The sequence below is a fragment of the Archocentrus centrarchus genome, chromosome 5, assembly GCF_007364275.1.
Source record: "Archocentrus centrarchus isolate MPI-CPG fArcCen1 chromosome 5, fArcCen1, whole genome shotgun sequence".
Classification (NCBI taxonomy): Eukaryota; Metazoa; Chordata; class Actinopteri; order Cichliformes; family Cichlidae; genus Archocentrus; species Archocentrus centrarchus.
Window position 1 is genome coordinate 12,972,025 of NC_044350.1, and position 16,887 is coordinate 12,988,911.

The 16,887-nt window shown below is 42.5% G+C and overlaps 1 protein-coding gene across 1 annotated transcript in view; it reads left to right on the top strand.

Annotated features, from left to right (window-relative positions):
- Positions 1 to 3,081: 3,081 nt before the first annotated feature.
- The window catches only part of LOC115780863 (calmodulin-binding transcription activator 1-like), a 59,091-nt gene continuing 45,285 nt past the window's right edge, over positions 3,082 to 16,887 (top strand). The window contains exons 1-3 of the mRNA XM_030730282.1: positions 3,082 to 3,208; positions 5,701 to 5,796; positions 11,009 to 11,112. Coding sequence (XP_030586142.1) covers positions 3,184 to 3,208; positions 5,701 to 5,796; positions 11,009 to 11,112 — 225 coding nt within the window. The 5' untranslated portion in view covers positions 3,082 to 3,183. The remainder of the gene's footprint in view (positions 3,209 to 5,700; positions 5,797 to 11,008; positions 11,113 to 16,887) is intronic.

Below are 16,887 nucleotides of genomic sequence, written 5' to 3' on the forward strand. Positions count from 1 at the left end.
AGGAGCTCCACAGAGGACTTCGCTGTCTTCATTCCTGTTCACCTTCAACACCTCAGACTCTCAGCACAGCTCCGGTCATGCCACCTACAGAAACGCTCTGACGATTCTGCAGTGGTTGGATGTATTAGTGATGGCAGGAGGAGTGAAAGCACTAGTGGATGATTGTGTGGAGTAGTCTGAGAGGAGTCATCTGCTTCTGAATGTTAACAACACCAGAGAGATGGTGATCAACTTAAGAAGAAAAAGGTTTGCTACCCATGTCTGTCCTGGGACAGGATGTTAATATGGAGGAGTACCTGGGCACCTGCATCTGCAACAGGCTGAACTGGAAAGCCAACACAAGCTGTGCCCAAAAAGGAGATGAGCAGTTTCTGTTTCCTAATGAAGCTGAGATCCTTCGATGTGTGCAGCAAAATGTTGAAGATTTTCTCTCACTCAGTTGTGGTGAGCACAGTGTACTTTGCTGTGGTCTGTTCGAGAAGCAGCATCAGAACTGGTGACACCAATAGACTGAATAAACTGATCAAGAAGGCTGGCTCTGTTATTGTCTGCAAACTGGGCATTTTTGAAGCTGAACAAACTTTTGTCGATCATGGAAAATCCTAACCACCTTCTGCACCACTTACTGGACAGGCAGCAGTGTACCTTCACTAATAGAGTGACTCGCTGCCGCAAAAACAAGATATATATTTCATATCACATATTATTATTATTATTATTATTATTATTATTATTATTATTATTATTATTATTATTATTGATTCCAACTGCTGTAAGAAAAGAATTTCCCAAATATGGGCTAAGGTATTTCTCATCACATTTATAGAAGAGGGTGTATTGCTGATGTTTACACAACACCTACAGCATGTGTAAGTCATTTACTGCCTCGACCAGCTTGTGTTAATACATGGTTATTAATAGCAATCTTTTAACAGGAAACATGTTATTACATGATAACACTGACAGAGTCGCTTTTAGTTTTGATGCTACATTTTGTGCATGTTGCTGGTATTATGCTATTTTATTATCTGGAAAGCAAGTATTGGCTACTTTATTATTTCATAAATGATATAAAAACATCCTGTAATTTACTCTCTACACCAGGAATGTCAAACTCATTTTAGTTGATGGCAGCCCTATTTGTTCTTAGGTGGGCTTGGTCTAGCAAAACCTTTGTATAATAAACTGTATAAAAAAAGAAATACCTCATTTAATTGATCTTTTCTTTAACAACTGTAAAGGAGTACAAGTACACTTGAATAAGCCCGCCCTTTATAAAAAAAAAGGTGAATGGGCTGAAATTTCGTAAGAAAAGTAAGTAAAAAAGTACATTTCAGCAATCCCTGACAAGGTCATTACACTGTCATTGCATGTGCATTACAATTTTAAGACCACAGTGGGCCTATAAAGGCATAAAATCTTCACATGTGGAGTTTTTGTAGGCAAGCAACAATAGTATTTTATGTCTTTATGATTCAAGCAACTTATCAAGATCTAATATTTGTAACTTTCTCTACATTTTCACTCTGGGGCAATGATGCTGGCATTACACCAGGAACGACAACAAACTTTAGTGAAAAATGCTGAGTGATTAAACACTTCATCAAACTTCGCAAAGTCATCCAGTGGGCCAAACTGGACCCTCTATCGGGCTGCTTCTTTCCTCCAGACCGTATGTTTGACACCCCTCTTCTACACCACAAAATTGGATAAGTGCCAATGATTCATTAACTATTCAGTAGTCCAAGATCTTGAATTTAAAAAGTAATCTGACCAGTAGCGAGTATAAGTTTTGGATGAATAGAAAGTGCCATATTGAGTTGGTATGAACAGTGAACTCCACCCTAACATAAATAACAAATACAATATGAAACATTTGCTGAAGATGCGCGTTTTCTTATTACACCATTACACGTTTCTCATTGTCATTCACCCTCTTTCAATTCCGCTGATCTCAAGTACCTAGTGTGTCTCTGCACCCCGAGGCTGTGCAAGGCACACGTAGCCGAGGACGAACCATTCAAAACCTCTGTTTTCCGTGAAGCGTGTCTGTGGAGAGGATTGTCTCTGTCAAACACAAGGCTTTGGTGCAAAGGCGATATTCTACCCCCGAGGCACAGAGTGACAGTGTGGGTTGGAAACGGGAACATAATGATCCCAGTTAAGCCCTACTATTTAGAAAGGATAGGGTCGCATAAAACGGCAGCATTATAAATAACCTATCAGTGAGGGTGTTGTGATAGGCTCGTTATAAACTTTATGCAAAAATACCAGCAGCTAAATTTCATCCTGCACCCTGAACGAAAGGACGCGTATGGAGGAGGGCATGTTTTTTCCTTCCACCCCACAAGTTTTCATCTGACCTGCCATCGCTCCCATTTAATAACATGGCTCAAAGAAGGCAGGTAGTGAGTGCACGCAGCCTGTGTAGGCGCGTGTGGAGCTGTCCTTTCAGCACCGCGAGCTTCAGCACCACAGCGAATGACAGCACCCGCCAGCCCACGCGCATCAAAAACTCTCTTTCAGGCAGTTCTTTTCATTTAGATTCGAGAGGGGTTCATAATTTATGGCGAGACGCGACCTTACATCGCATTTTCTCAACAGTCCACTGGGTTTGCATGTGAGGAAATGAGCGCGCACGACAAAGAGTGAGTTTCTGTGCGCGTCTATGTGTGTAGGCCTGTTGTGTGTGTGTGTGTGTGTGTGTGTGTGTGTGTGTGTGTGTGAGGGAGAGAAGATGATGATGAGCATGATGATGATGCTGTGGGAGGCTGTCAAGGTGTCCTCGAATACAGACGTCGTTCAGTGACGTGAGAGGGGTGAGAGAGGGAGAGAGAGCGAGAGAGAAAGAGTGCGCGTGAACGTTAGGGGGCGTGGTCAACGGGAATAAACGGAGGGATGGTGAATTCCGCGAGTCACCATCACGGATCCCCGCTGTCAGTCCTCGCTATTTGGACCAATAGCCGCGCTGAAAGCGGCAGGCTCACCCTCCCCACCCCTTCTTCTCAGCCCCGCCCCCCTCCTTGAGCTGTCCTCTTTGTGCACGCGCATGGTCCCCCCCCCCACACACACACACCCCTCAACCAACACCACCTTCCCCCCTCCCACTACCACTAGGTCGAGTCGAGGAGGAGGAGGAGGAAGAGGAGGAGGAGGAGGGATGAGGCGCGCGGCGGAGGGGAAATGGCTGCCGAAAACAAGCCGGAAGGTAAGAGAGAAATAACGGTTTTTATTTGAGGTGCCGGAGTCTTGCTCTTCGGGTTTCAGGCGAGGCGATGAAGGGACGGAGGCATAGAGGAGGGGAGAGATAGCGGCAGGGCTTTCCCTCTCCTCTAAGCCCGTCCCGAAAACACGGAGGCTGGTGCTGAACCAGCGACTGTGTGGAGCACGGTTAACCGAAAGCAAATAAATAACAGGAGGAGAGTTGTCCTGTCGATGGGCTCTGAGTGATTCGAGATACGGTAGTTTTTCACCGTCCGCTGCTTTGCCAGCGTTTCCCCCCGAGTAGCTGGCTTACGAATGATTTTTAAGCATTTAGCATTAAGGGGATGAGGATGAGAGAGAGGAGAAGAGAAGAGTGGTTCACGCTGAAGGAATTCAGATGCTGTGTGTGTGTGCGTGTGTGTGTGTGTGTGTGTGTGTGTGTGTGTGTGTGTGTGTGTGTGTGTGTGTGTGTGTGTGTGTGTGTGTGTGTGTGTGTGTGTGTGTGTCTCCCTTGTCTCTCTTTAAGCATAAAGTAGACCACTGAATTGCTAATTTCTTTCCTGACAGGCACGCAACCTCCTCGACCAGCTGTGTATTTATTTAATCACAATCAGTGTGTGTGTGTGCGTGCGTGCGTGCGTGTGTGTTTTGATCCTTTAGTATTAATGTGTCCTTATGGTTGCTAAGGCACTGAAGGTGAGAATTTGGCTGCATATAGGTTGGGGAGGGGTTGGTGTGTATGTGTGTCAGTTTTAGGTCATAATGATTCTAGTTGAGGTTTTTTGTTTTGTTTTGTTTTGTTTTGTTTGTTTGTTTTTTTAACTCCCTTTTTAACCCTTGAGTTATCATCTCTCTCACACACAGCCACCATTTCATTCAGACTACTATTTATTCATTCATGAATTATTTAAGGGTTGTTATCTCTGTGTCAACTCATGAGTTCTTTACTCTGTGTGTTTGACATTTATTTATAAATACCCCCTGGTTGTTACTCTGTTCAAAGTGTCACTGTCATTTTCTATCTTTAAAGTATTGCTGATGCTACAAAGGGTTAAATTTACAAAAGAGGCCAGCAAACTTAGCAGCAGACTGTGTTGTCAATGATCAATGGTTCTCTAAATGGGGTCTGTACCCCCCCCCCCCCCCTTCCCCCTCCAGGTGTCCCAAAATAATTTACAGGAGATCCTAAAATTGTGCTGTATCATTAAAAAGTGGATATATGCATATGGGGACTATTTATGCCAATAAAACAAGCATAGTGTGTACATTACCCCCTCCCTTGTTGTCTGTCCAATATAAAACCTGATATGTTTGTGACACATCCCATCAATCTGTCATGAGATCAGTCATTTCTCTCGGTGTCCAACAGACAGTTCTTGCATACCTTTCATCATCAGTGTGCATTGTCAAGTGATACTACACCTAAACCATCTAAACTGTTGTTAGGTTTGTGAGGCAATCCTGGGAAAATCTTAAAAAAAGTTCCTCAGCAATAAAAAAAAAAATGGCATTGCTTTAATCAATGGACTACTCAAATACAAATTAGCAAAGGTGTAGTAAAACATGTCTGAGAGAGCTTTTAACACTCTCTCCACTAGAGAGCAACACTGAGAAAGTTTTCTCAGAGGGGCAATTTTTGGACACTTGAACCATGATGCATTTCTGCAGTACATCATGTGTACAGCACTTAAAGTCCAGCACGCATATACATACATGCATGCGTGCAAGCAAGCATACAGAGTGTTGCCAGAGGCGAAAGGAAGGCCGTGGGTTGAGAGTCCCGTTGCGTGAAAAGACGAGAACTGTTGATGAGACAAAAGGCCCACGGGCAGATCAGCAGGCAGTGTACCATATAAATATTAAACCATCCCCCTGCACATACTGTGCCATACCTACTCACGCAAACAGATTCACAGTGTGATGGATTTTTATCCATTGCCCCCTCAGTGTTATGTGTAGACTGGGTATAATGATTTAAAAGCCTGAGCCTTGCTGAATGAAAGCCAAATGAATTGTGGAAACAAAGGCAGGAGACAGCCAGCCACTCTTTCCATTGCCTGGCAGATGTGGATGGCACCGAGCAGTTACACCAGTGGGCATCAGAACAACATCCACCATATAGCCTGGAAGATCATCTCCCTCAGTGCTGGTTGGTCTACTTTGTATCATAGCAACAGTGGTCAGGGAAACAGAGAAATGATGAGAGCGAAGAGAAACTAAAGCTGGGAACAAGTTAGTCACACACACGGAGGCAGTGTATCTTCTGTGGCCAATCGATCAGGGGACACGATGGATGCAAGTTAGTGGATCAGAAAATGGATCAGCCCACATGCATATCACTTGGAGTTTTGTTTCTGGGCTTTAGAAAAGGAAGATTGAGGTGAGGTGTACAACTGCTGAGGAAACCAAAGCCTGAAGTGTCTACTAAATATGTCCCTGTTTTTTTTTTGTTTTTTTTTGTTTTTTTTTCTTGCCCTTTTTTTTCTGTCTTTGTAGGACTGAAGAAGCTAAGAAATCCAGAGCGCATGGTCAGGATTGCTGTTGGCTACACAGGACACACCCCTCCCAAGAGTGACGACACTGACGCCAACAGTAAGAGTCACACAAACACTCTTGGCGCAGTTTGTGTGTGCATGTCTGTCTGTGAGGGTGTTTAAGTGCCACCCGCACATTTGTCTGTAGCAGGGGTGACTCTGGGAGCAAGTATAAAAGCCTTCTGGCAGAATGATGCGATGCAGGAACTGAGGTCTCCTTCTCATCTGCTCTGTAACTGATCACACTTACACATACATACAAACACACATGCAAACACACGCTCCCTATCTCTCTTTCTCTCTGCTGAGACGTCATTCCAATTTAGCCCTGCTGCACATCATGTTTATTCATGCATGCCAGTACAGTATTAGTGGGCACACACACACACACACACACACACACACGCGCACGCACACACACGCACGCACGCACACGCGCACGCACACTACTGCACATAGCCATACAGAAGGCAGGGCTTACTTTGGCTGTCAGTAGTTTATTGTCACACCTAATCTGTACACATGGCATTATGTATCTATAATCCTCAATGGGCCTTGTTAAACTAGAAGTGAGATGGAGTGTGTAATCTGGGGTCGGTGCGTGGCCGTGGATGTGTGTAAGTGTGTAGTGGGCATGTGTGCGATTGCTGTTGTGTGTTAGAGAGACTATAAAGGCAATGATTGCTTTGATTGGCTATTGATTCCAGAGGACATGGAGCAAATGCCTCTGTGTGTTTGTGTGTGTGTGTCAGAGGGACAAATTGGAGGAAAATAAACAGATGTGAGGAGGAGCAAACGGACATTTAGTGAAGTGATGGTTAGCGGAGGTGGGGCTTAGGAGTGAAGGGTGGTTGTGGTGATATTTGGGGATATGTTTAAACACCACTTACCTCAAATATCACCCCGTCCACCCTTTAAAACAACCCCTTATTCATTTCAGGAGGAGCCTCCTATCTGCACCAGACCCTTCTAAACAGGTAGCGAAAGCCAGACTGAATAGAATAGAATAGAATAGAATAGAATAGAATAGAATAGAATAGAATAGAATAGAATAGAATAGAATACAGGGTTCTATTTCTGATGACTGTTTAATAAAAGCCGAGGCTTCCCAAGCCTATCCCTGTCTCCTATCTGTTCTCACGTCCCAGCTGGAGGATTACTGGAGGAAAAGTTTATCAGCGGAATGATAAAATTAGCATGCACGCCCATCTCTCTATCCCCCCTCCCGCCCCCTACTCTCCCTCTTTTTCTCGTCTCACCCTCCCTCTTCCTGCACTCTCACTCATCCCATGCTATCCCCACCACCACCACCACCACCCTCTTCTCTGTGCCCTGGCTCTCCCTTCTGCCCTCCTCCCTCCCTCCCATCCCTCTATCTAGCTGCTGTGCAATGAGCCTTTCTTTCTGTCACATTAATTTCATCCCGAAAAGGGGGAAAATGTGAAAATTTCCCCTGACGCCTCCTAATATCAGTAGGGGGAGAGTTAAGAGTTGCATTTGGAGCGTTTTTCTCTCTCTTTACTGAGGAGAGTTTTATAATTAACTGACAGCCATCTCACAAGGGCATTGGCTTGTTTCTGTGTTAAATATGGAGATGACAGTTTTATGAGGTAAAATATTCATCAGTCGGAGGCCGCGCTTCTGTGTGATTCCAGTCTAAATGGTGGCATTTGATAGCGTACCAGAGCAATGTTTCACTTTGGTCGAACATTTTTGCTCTTTAGCACACATACCTCTATATGACTTAATGAGCCATCAGTTTCACATTAGCATTCAGGCTTTGTCACTCTTTTGGACTTGTTTTTACTAGATTAGCAAGTGAGTGAGTGATCTGTGTGTACACCCAGAATTTGTGACTTGCCACTGAGGGACTCAAATGAAGCAATGCAGGTATTGAATCTGTTTTATGATTTTAAATACAAATGTAAATGTGAACAGCGTCAAATTTCCATATTTAGATGTGCATTTCTTGCGTCCCAGGATGGTTCATTTTCCTGGGTAGCCAGAAACAAAAGCGAAGCTTTTGCCCCATGTCACACAATAGTACGGCTCCACCGAGAGTCATTTGGAACAGATGGAAAAGACGATTGCAACAGCACTGTGGCTGAATCTTTCAAAACAGGGACGCATTCTCTGGTTCAGGATTGTTAGAAATACAAGATAGAACTCTTTGGGGTGTAAAAGCTCATCAGCATTCAACAAATCTGCAAAGTTGGTCCTCTGTTCCTTGTCAGCAGGGAGAGTAAATGTGAGGACAGGTTAAGATGATGGTTGTGTCCATGAAGGTGTGCTTTGATAAGGGTTTGGGTGCCAAGGTCACTGGTTAAAAAAAAAAAAAAAAAAAAGCCACTCTGGGACAAATACTGTGATGTGTGTTCTTTGATCAGCAGGCACTGCTGTATGTGTCTGTTTGTATGTATGAGCATGTGTGCGTGCATGTGTGTGTGTGTGTGTCTGTGTGTCTGTGTGTCTGTGTGCGGGTGTTTTTGTGTGCCTGCGCATGTGCAGCGGGCTTGTTTGATGTGGTGGTTCTGGTACATTTCAAAGGCGAGGCTCTGATGAGAATTCTTCAGAACAGCAGGGGAAGGGAGGGGGTTATAGCCAGGAGGGGTGGGGTTTAAACGCTGATTGGCATTCATAGCAGAGAGGCTGGAGTGCTGCTAAAAAAGAAATTAGGCTTTAACTAAGCTGCACCATTCAGCTGTTTAACTAAGCTGCTGCACAGTTCAGCTGTTTGAAATTCTGTCTTCTCAGGCCTTCTATTAATAAATGCATAATTGATTAGGGGGAGCATACGTGCTTGAACACACTTCCTACTGACACAAACACACACATGCTCAGATAGCTACTTACGCAAGCACACACACACACACATATAGCCCGTACCCCTGTCCTGCTCCAGCACTACTTTTTCGTGTCTTTGCGTTAGCTTGTTCCAGTATCCCTTTCTGAAACTTCACTCTCTCCTTAACTTTCTTTTTTTTTTGTTTCTTCATTAACTCCGTCTTTCTGGCTCCTTGTCATCCTGCCTCTCTCTGTCTCCCATGCTGACCCTCCCACCTTACCTATCTGTCTTTTTCTCTTGCTCTGTCATCTTCCCTCAGGTAGAGTATAATTCCTATCTTCCCAGGGGAGTCATGAATGGACGCCCTCTACTCAAATGCTTATCAATAACCTTTGAGTGCTTGCTCGCTTTGACTTCTGAGAAGCACACCCGTTGGGAACACACTCACAAACACATAACAGGGGGTCTGTCTTTGTGTGGACACACTAGTTGAGGTGGTATTTTCCTGAGGCTTGGTGAATTTTTTTTTTTCAACCTTACCTGCACCTATTCAATATTTTGGTGATTCTCCGCACACAGCAGTAGGAGGAGAGGCACAGTAGGGGTAGTTTCACTGGTAATAACACCAGCGATCAGCTTTGCTGTCAAGAATGGCTATATTTCTGCTGTGGTGCTATAGCTCTCTCCAAAACATTAATTCTACTATATACTGTATACCGTCTATCTGCCTGTGGCTCTCAGCCCCTTGGTTCCTCTGCTAATTACTTAAATGTTTGAAAACAGGTCACAATTATATTTTTATGTTAAAAATAAAAAGCAGAGCAATTTTCTAAAAAGCTGGGCCCTGTAGTTTTTAGAAAACATTAGGCAGGAGAAAACAGTGAACATCTGGGGGGGCTATTTTCTCTCAGAAAAACACTGTATGTGGGACTGACTAAAAATAAACTACAGTGCCCATTACGGACATAAAGATTCATTAACAAAGCCTGATATTCACCTTATTGACTGCCACCAGCCTTCATAGCTCTCAGGTTTAGAAGTTTTCATGATTGATTTTTCACTCATTTGAAGTAGTGTGAAGAAGGTCTGAAAAGCTGTTTTTTCCCCTTGTACAAAATGGGTGATGAATAAATAAACACACACAAAAAAAGTAATCGACATTGGTTCTTGTCCAGAGTTTTAATGCTAAACGTGTCTTCAAAGAGGTTTTAGCCAGAGCCAAAGGAAAATTGCCAGCATTTTAATAAAATTCAATCATTTTAATAAAATTCAATCTTAGCACGCTTTAACTAGCATATGCCACAGCTACAGTCCCCCGTTACAGTAAACGTGACTTCATAAGTTAATATCTCAATTCACTGAGACTGTAAACATAACAATTTGAACATATCAATAATGAGTATAGTCAATATTGGCAAAATTTGATGTTATTGTGAAATTAAAATAATGTGTTACGGGTGCATAAAGGCTACATATGGGTCATATTAGCCGTTGGTAGGTGGACCTTTGATGGGCCTATGATGTAACTATATGGCAGGTTTGGACAGACAGAAAAATTATTTGTATAGTAAATCATGGTAAATTGTTATGGTGCATTATAGTAGGATTAGGGCTAAATTTGAATAATAGGCATTTTGTTTATCAAGTGTTTAGTAATAACAAGAAAATACACAGATTTCTATTAAATGAATTAATGTATAACCATTACCTTACTTATATATGTATATGATCACACTGGTCACCCTGCCTCCCATAGAAGAATATTAGTTAAATCGCAGGAAGAGCTATTCTGGGATTCTCCACTTCATTACCAAACTGTCTGTGTAACACTGTGGGAAAAGCATTGCTTTTAATGGGGATAAGTAAAGCCCCTGTGATTAGCTGTGATTGTTATCAACCCCAAATGCACTGATAATGTATGATAATGGATTCTTCTTAATCTAAATCTGTTTGTGGGTGGGCCCCAGGTGCATCTTCACTTGCTGTCCAAAAGTAAGTGTGCCACCACTCCCTCTGCACGCTCAGCTATTATGGACTAAATTACGGACTTCTTTTCGTGTGTACCGCTTTGAATCACATGTAACTAATAAGCTATATAAAGACACAGCCGCATAAAGATGATGGGGAAATATTAAACGCAACTTCATCGGTTTCTCTTGGTTTATTGATTAGGAATACCATAATCTCAAGGTCATTCAGACTTCCCTCCAGACATCTCTTTCCACTGCTATGCCAAAAAATATTTATGATAAATCTCAAATATCCCACTCAAATATAAGATGGACAGAACATATATTTCACATCAAACCTTTAAATAGCTAAAAATTTTCCTTAGCCATGTCCAAAAATTCTGGCATTCTCTGCTCAAGGTGTCTTTGAGTATAATGTGCAATTAGTCTTCTCTTTCTACTCAAGTGTCATTTATCTTATTTGATCTTCATCCTTTTTTTTTTTTTTATCTTCCCCACCTCTACTTCCACTTCAGATGAGCCTGGCCAGTTGAAAATTTACCTTCCTAAGAAGCTGCTAGAGTGTCTACCCAAATGTTCCTCTCTGCCCAAGGAGCGCCATCGCTGGAACACCAACGAGGTGAGAATCAGACACACTCAAGAGGGAAATATCTGTGACAGAAAGATGAACAGTGTTTTTGTTTTTTTTCCTGGCTGGTGACTCATCTCTAACTAATGTCACATTGAGAGATGAAGAGGAGGTAAACAAACACAATGGCAGCTTTTCATTATGGGATCCTGAAACTGTGACACTAGGAAGTAACAAAAAAAAAAACAACCATCAGCAACCTGAAGTCACAGCCAAAATCCTACTGAGTATAGATTCCATTTGGCATGATGCTGTCTCCTTTTCTTTGTAATCCAAACCATTCTGGGGTAAAGCATAGGAAACAGGGGATTGTAGGTCTGAAACAATAGGGCTTAGGGGCTGAAAAACAAGGAACAGGAAGCTACAGATTGATTGTTTCTACTCTTGGGTGTTATTGGGTTCAAAAAAGGTATGGTCAGTAGGATAGATTTTTGCTGTGGAACCAAAGAAAGTTGATAAATCTGATGTACAGTTTTGACTCCAATGCAAACACATAGCTACCATTCATTAATATAGGGTGGAGATTGCTTTGCTCTGGGCTACAATTAATATCATCTTTGCTGCATGAACAGTAGATAACTTAGACAAGTAGTAGAGTGTAAAATAGGGTCAAATTAACTGAGGACAGCTATTTACTCAGGGCCAAGGATAACCCAGAGATGAACGTTTTGGGGGTGTGAAAAGCTTTTTAGAGATGCATGTTGTTTCCAGACTTAAGCTGTTAGCTTAGAAAAGTGTCTGATGGGTGGAAATGGTTGCAGGCATTTATCGTCAATAGCTCCTTGTTTATGCATTGCACGGCCCTCCACTGGTGGTTTCCTCCATCCATTGTGATGTGGTTGGCCTCTGCTGAGACATTTTCTCCATGTGCAGACTGTGCACTCCATTATGGATGTGTGTTTGTGTTATTGACTACCAAGTCCAGCATTATTATGCAATGCAAAGCTGATTTGGCCTGTGGTTTTTCTCTCAGGAAAGTCATTACATTTTTCATGCAATCCATCTCAATGAAGGTCATACTGGGAGTTAAGCACGGTGCCTACTGAACAGTGTGTTTGTATGAATAAGCAGTGTGCGTGTGTATGGTGTGTTTCGGAACAACGTGACCGCTGCCGGTTAGGGACGCAATTGTGGACAATGCTCCGAAATAGACGAGCACACCTAGTTTCTGCCCCTTTTCCTGGCCTTACTCCCTGCTTCTCTCCTTAAGTCTCCCTTCCAACTCTGTCTCCATCTCTCTCTGTCTCTACCCCCCCCCCCCCCCCCCCCCCCCACACACACACACACACACACACACACACCACACCATGCCTCTCTCTCCCTCTCTGATGAGAAGGTACAGGCTCAGTTCAGGGGGAGGTTGGTTGTCCCTCAGCGGATTTCTTCAAAGCTCCTCTTCCACCCAGGCATAAAGTTTTCCGCATACTTAAACACTCCATTGTGTCTGCTGGTCCTCTTGCTTAGTGCTTTCTTAGTGGGAGACATGTGTATGCTCACTGTGCGTTTAGTGCATGTATGTATTTCAGCCTGTGCATGCAGCATGAGGAACCCTAGATTATTGCCATTGATTATTTTGAAGCTGCTGCAACAAAATAATAGATTTTTTTTCCTGTCTGTTAATTTAAAAAAAAAATCTGTCTGTATTGCAGACATCTAAAGAAGTATAGTAGTTTTTGTCAGCAGCGTATAGGAAATTTAATTAGCATTGTCGTGAAATTTTATGTGCATGTACTGTCGACTGGTCCTGTCCACCATAGATTGTAATGCAAAACATTTTTAGATGCAGGATTTCTGGACCAATCAGCTGTCAAGCCAGCTGTTAAATTTGAAGATTTTATTTACTCAGGCACATCCCTTCAATATGTGTGTGTGTGTATTTGTGTTAGTGGGTTGAAAATACACAGTAATTATTCAGTGTGTAGATCCATTTGTGTGTTTTTCTGTATAATTCTTTGTTTCATATGCCTGTACATAAGCAAATCAAGAATTGGCTTTTGGTGTCCTCATCCTCAATGGGTTTTAGGTTTTTACATACTGTTTATAAAAGCTATGCAGAATTAGGATTATCCTTAGTGTGTGTGTGTGTGTGTGTGTGTGTGTGTGTGTGTGTGTGTGTGTGTGTGTGTGTGTGTGTGTGTGTGTGTGTGACTACGATGAGACGTGTGTGATAGATAAAGAGATTAACACTGCATTAGGACGAAAATGCCTCTGATTAAGTCAGACTCAATCTTTACATGTCTTCATCTGATACGTCCTTAGTCTCACCTTTTTCTTGGCATGTGCATGTCTTTGCAAGTGTGTGTGGCTGCATATGTGCGCGCATTTGTTTCCTTGTGTGCAAAAGGATCTCTGTTTTTTCACGCATGGCTCCCCCTGACACCTTGGTCTCCCACAAGCACTGAGCTGTGACCCCATGCATTTTTTACCCCGGCCGTTCCTCCTGCTCTCTGTCCTTTCCTCTCTTCCTTCCCTTCCCTCTCTTTCTTCTCTCTCTCTCTCTCTCTCTCTGTCTCTCGCTCTCTCTCCCTCTTTTGTGTATCTACTGATGTGTGAAATTATTCTGGGATGGAGGGATGGATTCCTCCCTGAAGGGCTGAGCGGAGGCGTGAGCCTTTTGTTCAATAATAGATTGGGGGTGTATGTGTATCTGTCCATGGTAATAGACTATGGACTAGTTTTAGATAACAAACCGCACTCAGGTGGGCAGACTGATGGTGGAGCCTGTGTTATCTATCCATCTGGAATTACTCGTTGTTTGGTTTCAGCAAATTCTTCGGAGCACTATGATGAGGAGGCTATCAAACTTTTGAAATGTAGACAAAGACCAACTTTAGAGTCTCATCGCGTGACTCAAGCTCATGAAAAGATATGATTACTCTTGTGGGGACCCTTGACATCCTGGCTCATATATTAAGAAGCCAGACTGAGATGAATACTAAGTTAAAAATCCTTTTTAAAGCCCAAATTCAATATGAGACATGCACACACACGCTGTGCAAATGTGCGTGTCATTGTGTGGTCTAATGTGCATTTTAAAGGCTTCTACTTCAGAGTTTCTCCCCCACTATGATTCAAATGATGCAACTGTCAAATGTGTTGGTACAGACTTCAGTGCATCACACAGATGACAGTCGCCTGTGCCACAACGCGTCTGCATGTGACTCTGCTCCACATGTCGCTCGACTGTATGAAGGAAGGGGAAAAGCAAATGTGAGAGCTGGCATTATTCTGTCCTTAATGATATGAAATAAACCACTGGAACATGGAGTGTTTTCTCGTAATGTGCTGTTCTCATCGTGCAGAGATACGTACGTAACTGCGTGGTGTGACGAGAGGCTCGTTACCGGTTACTACTTGTGTGACAATAACGTGATAAAAGTGGATCAAAAATCATATAGGTTCCAGAACATCATCTGCCTCTTGCGTGTGGGTGTGTGTCTCTTTTTGTGCATAGTTGTTGTCATGGTAACAGGTTGTGTGTGAGTGTGTGATTGATATATGTGTGTGTGTTTGTGTGTGTGTGTGCGTGTGTGTGTGCGTGTGTGTGTGTGTGTGTGTGTGTGTGTGTGCATGCGTGCACACGTGTTTATATTTGTGCTAATTATGTGATTGATGACGCGTGTGCACCATTCATGATTTTGCAGCATGCTGAAGATGATAAGAGAGGCATGGCAAGTGGTATCTATGATTGAGATGCCAATCATGACAGCAAGACTAAATATTAGCAATAATAATAATAATAATAATAGGTGAGGGGAAAAGCTCTGCATCTCAGGGAAAGATGTCAGTAACCCACTCACACTCATATGTACATGCTGTAGTGTCTCAGCTTGTGGGAGCTACAATTTCTAGACCAAACAAAGCTTGGTTGGGTTGTTGCATGTTTAATTTATTATTAATGCCATTACTGTTGTTTGTGAGCCATTAAACAGATACTTTGGATTAAATATGCACACACAGTATTCCACTGTTTGTGGAGATATTTCCTGTTTTTCCATTGTAGCTAAAACATGAAGCAGGAGTGGCTGAAAAACAAGTTACACTGGGGGCGATTGTCAGTTGTCAGTTACTAGACCATGAATCCATTATGGAAACCCAGAGTGATTATTGCAGGCCTCTCTGTTCCATTCAAACTGTGGTGCATGGAAACAAAAGTTGTAAGTATTAATGCTGGTCTTGGCATTCATATTTGTGAATGTGTTGGAATGTTTAACTAAGATTAATTTAAATAATTGAATGAGTAACAAATAGATTTCATTTTTTTATTTGTAATATTCTGTGTGAACAAGTAAGAAAAAAAAGATTTTCAATGTTTGTTTACATAAAGAAGATTTGCACAAAGATTTGTAGTTATGCGGTGCTCTTGTGGGTGAAAAAAAAAATTGTTCACCTAGAACTCAACTGTATGTGTGATTCCTAAGTTTACAGTCAAACCTACAGTAAAATCTAGAAGTCAAAATGAACCCTACAAGTACAAACTGAGCATAGATTGGAAAGGCCACATAGTTAAGCTCAGCAGCCATCATGGCAGATAAACTCATTCTACACTGTCACATGGCCTGCGTGGCTGAAATGTTATAATCCCAATTGAAGCTTGATTGGATCAGTCAGAGGCATGGTTATTACATCATTGGTCATATACACTGTATTACCAAATTTATTTGCTTGTCTGCCTTCACACTCACATGAACTTGAGTGCCTTAATCCATAAGGTTTAATATGATGTTGGCCCACCCTTTGCAGCTTCAACTCTTCTGGCAAGGCTTTCCACAAGGTTTAGGAGTGTGTTTATGGGAATTTTTGACCATTCTTCCAGAAGCACATTTGTGAGGTCAAACACTGATGTTGGACTAGAAGGCCTGGCTCGTAGTCTCTGCTCGAATTCATTCAAAAGGTGTTCTATCGGGTGGAGGTCAGGACACTCCAAAGAACATGTCTCCACTACTCTAGTGTCCAGTGGTGGCGTGCTTTACACCCCTGCATTTAACAGTTTGCATTGCGCTTAGTGATGTAAGGCTTGGTTGCAGCTGCTTGGCCATGGAAACCCATTCTGTGAGGCTCTCTAAGCACTGTTCTTGAGCTAATCTGAAGGCCAAATAAAGTTTGGAGGTCTGTTGTGATTGACGCTGCAGAAAGTTCTGACTTCTGCGCACTATGCACCTCAGAATCTGCAGACCCCACTCTGTGATTTTACGTGGCCTACCACTTCATGGCTGAGTTGCTGCTGTTCCCAATCACTTCCACTTTGTTAAAATATCACTAACAGTTGACTGTGGAATATTTAGTAGCAAGGAAATTTCACAATTGGACTTGTTTCACAGGTGGCATCCTATCACGGTACCACGCTGGAATTCACTAGAGACTTAAGAGTGACCCATTCTTTCACAGATGTTTGTAGAAGCAGTCTGCATGCCTAGGTGCTCGGTTTTATACACTTGTGGCCACGGAAGTGATTAAGCCTTTGCAGGTTAGAGCGGCCCCTTCACTGTCCACTTTTAAAGTTCGTCTTAAAACCCATCTTTTTTCCTTGGCTTTTAACTCCAGCGGGATCTAGTTTTAAACTGTTTTTTTTTTTTTTTTTTTTTTTTTTTTTAACCTGAAAGAGTTATTAAATTGTTATTTATTTGTGTTTTAATGTACAGCACTTTGTGTCAGCTGTGGTTGTTTTAAAGTGCTTTATAAATAAAGATGGTATGGTATGGTATGGTATGGTAAAAGACCTGAATTAAATTATTTGGATGGGTGACTGAATACTTGTGGCAATAT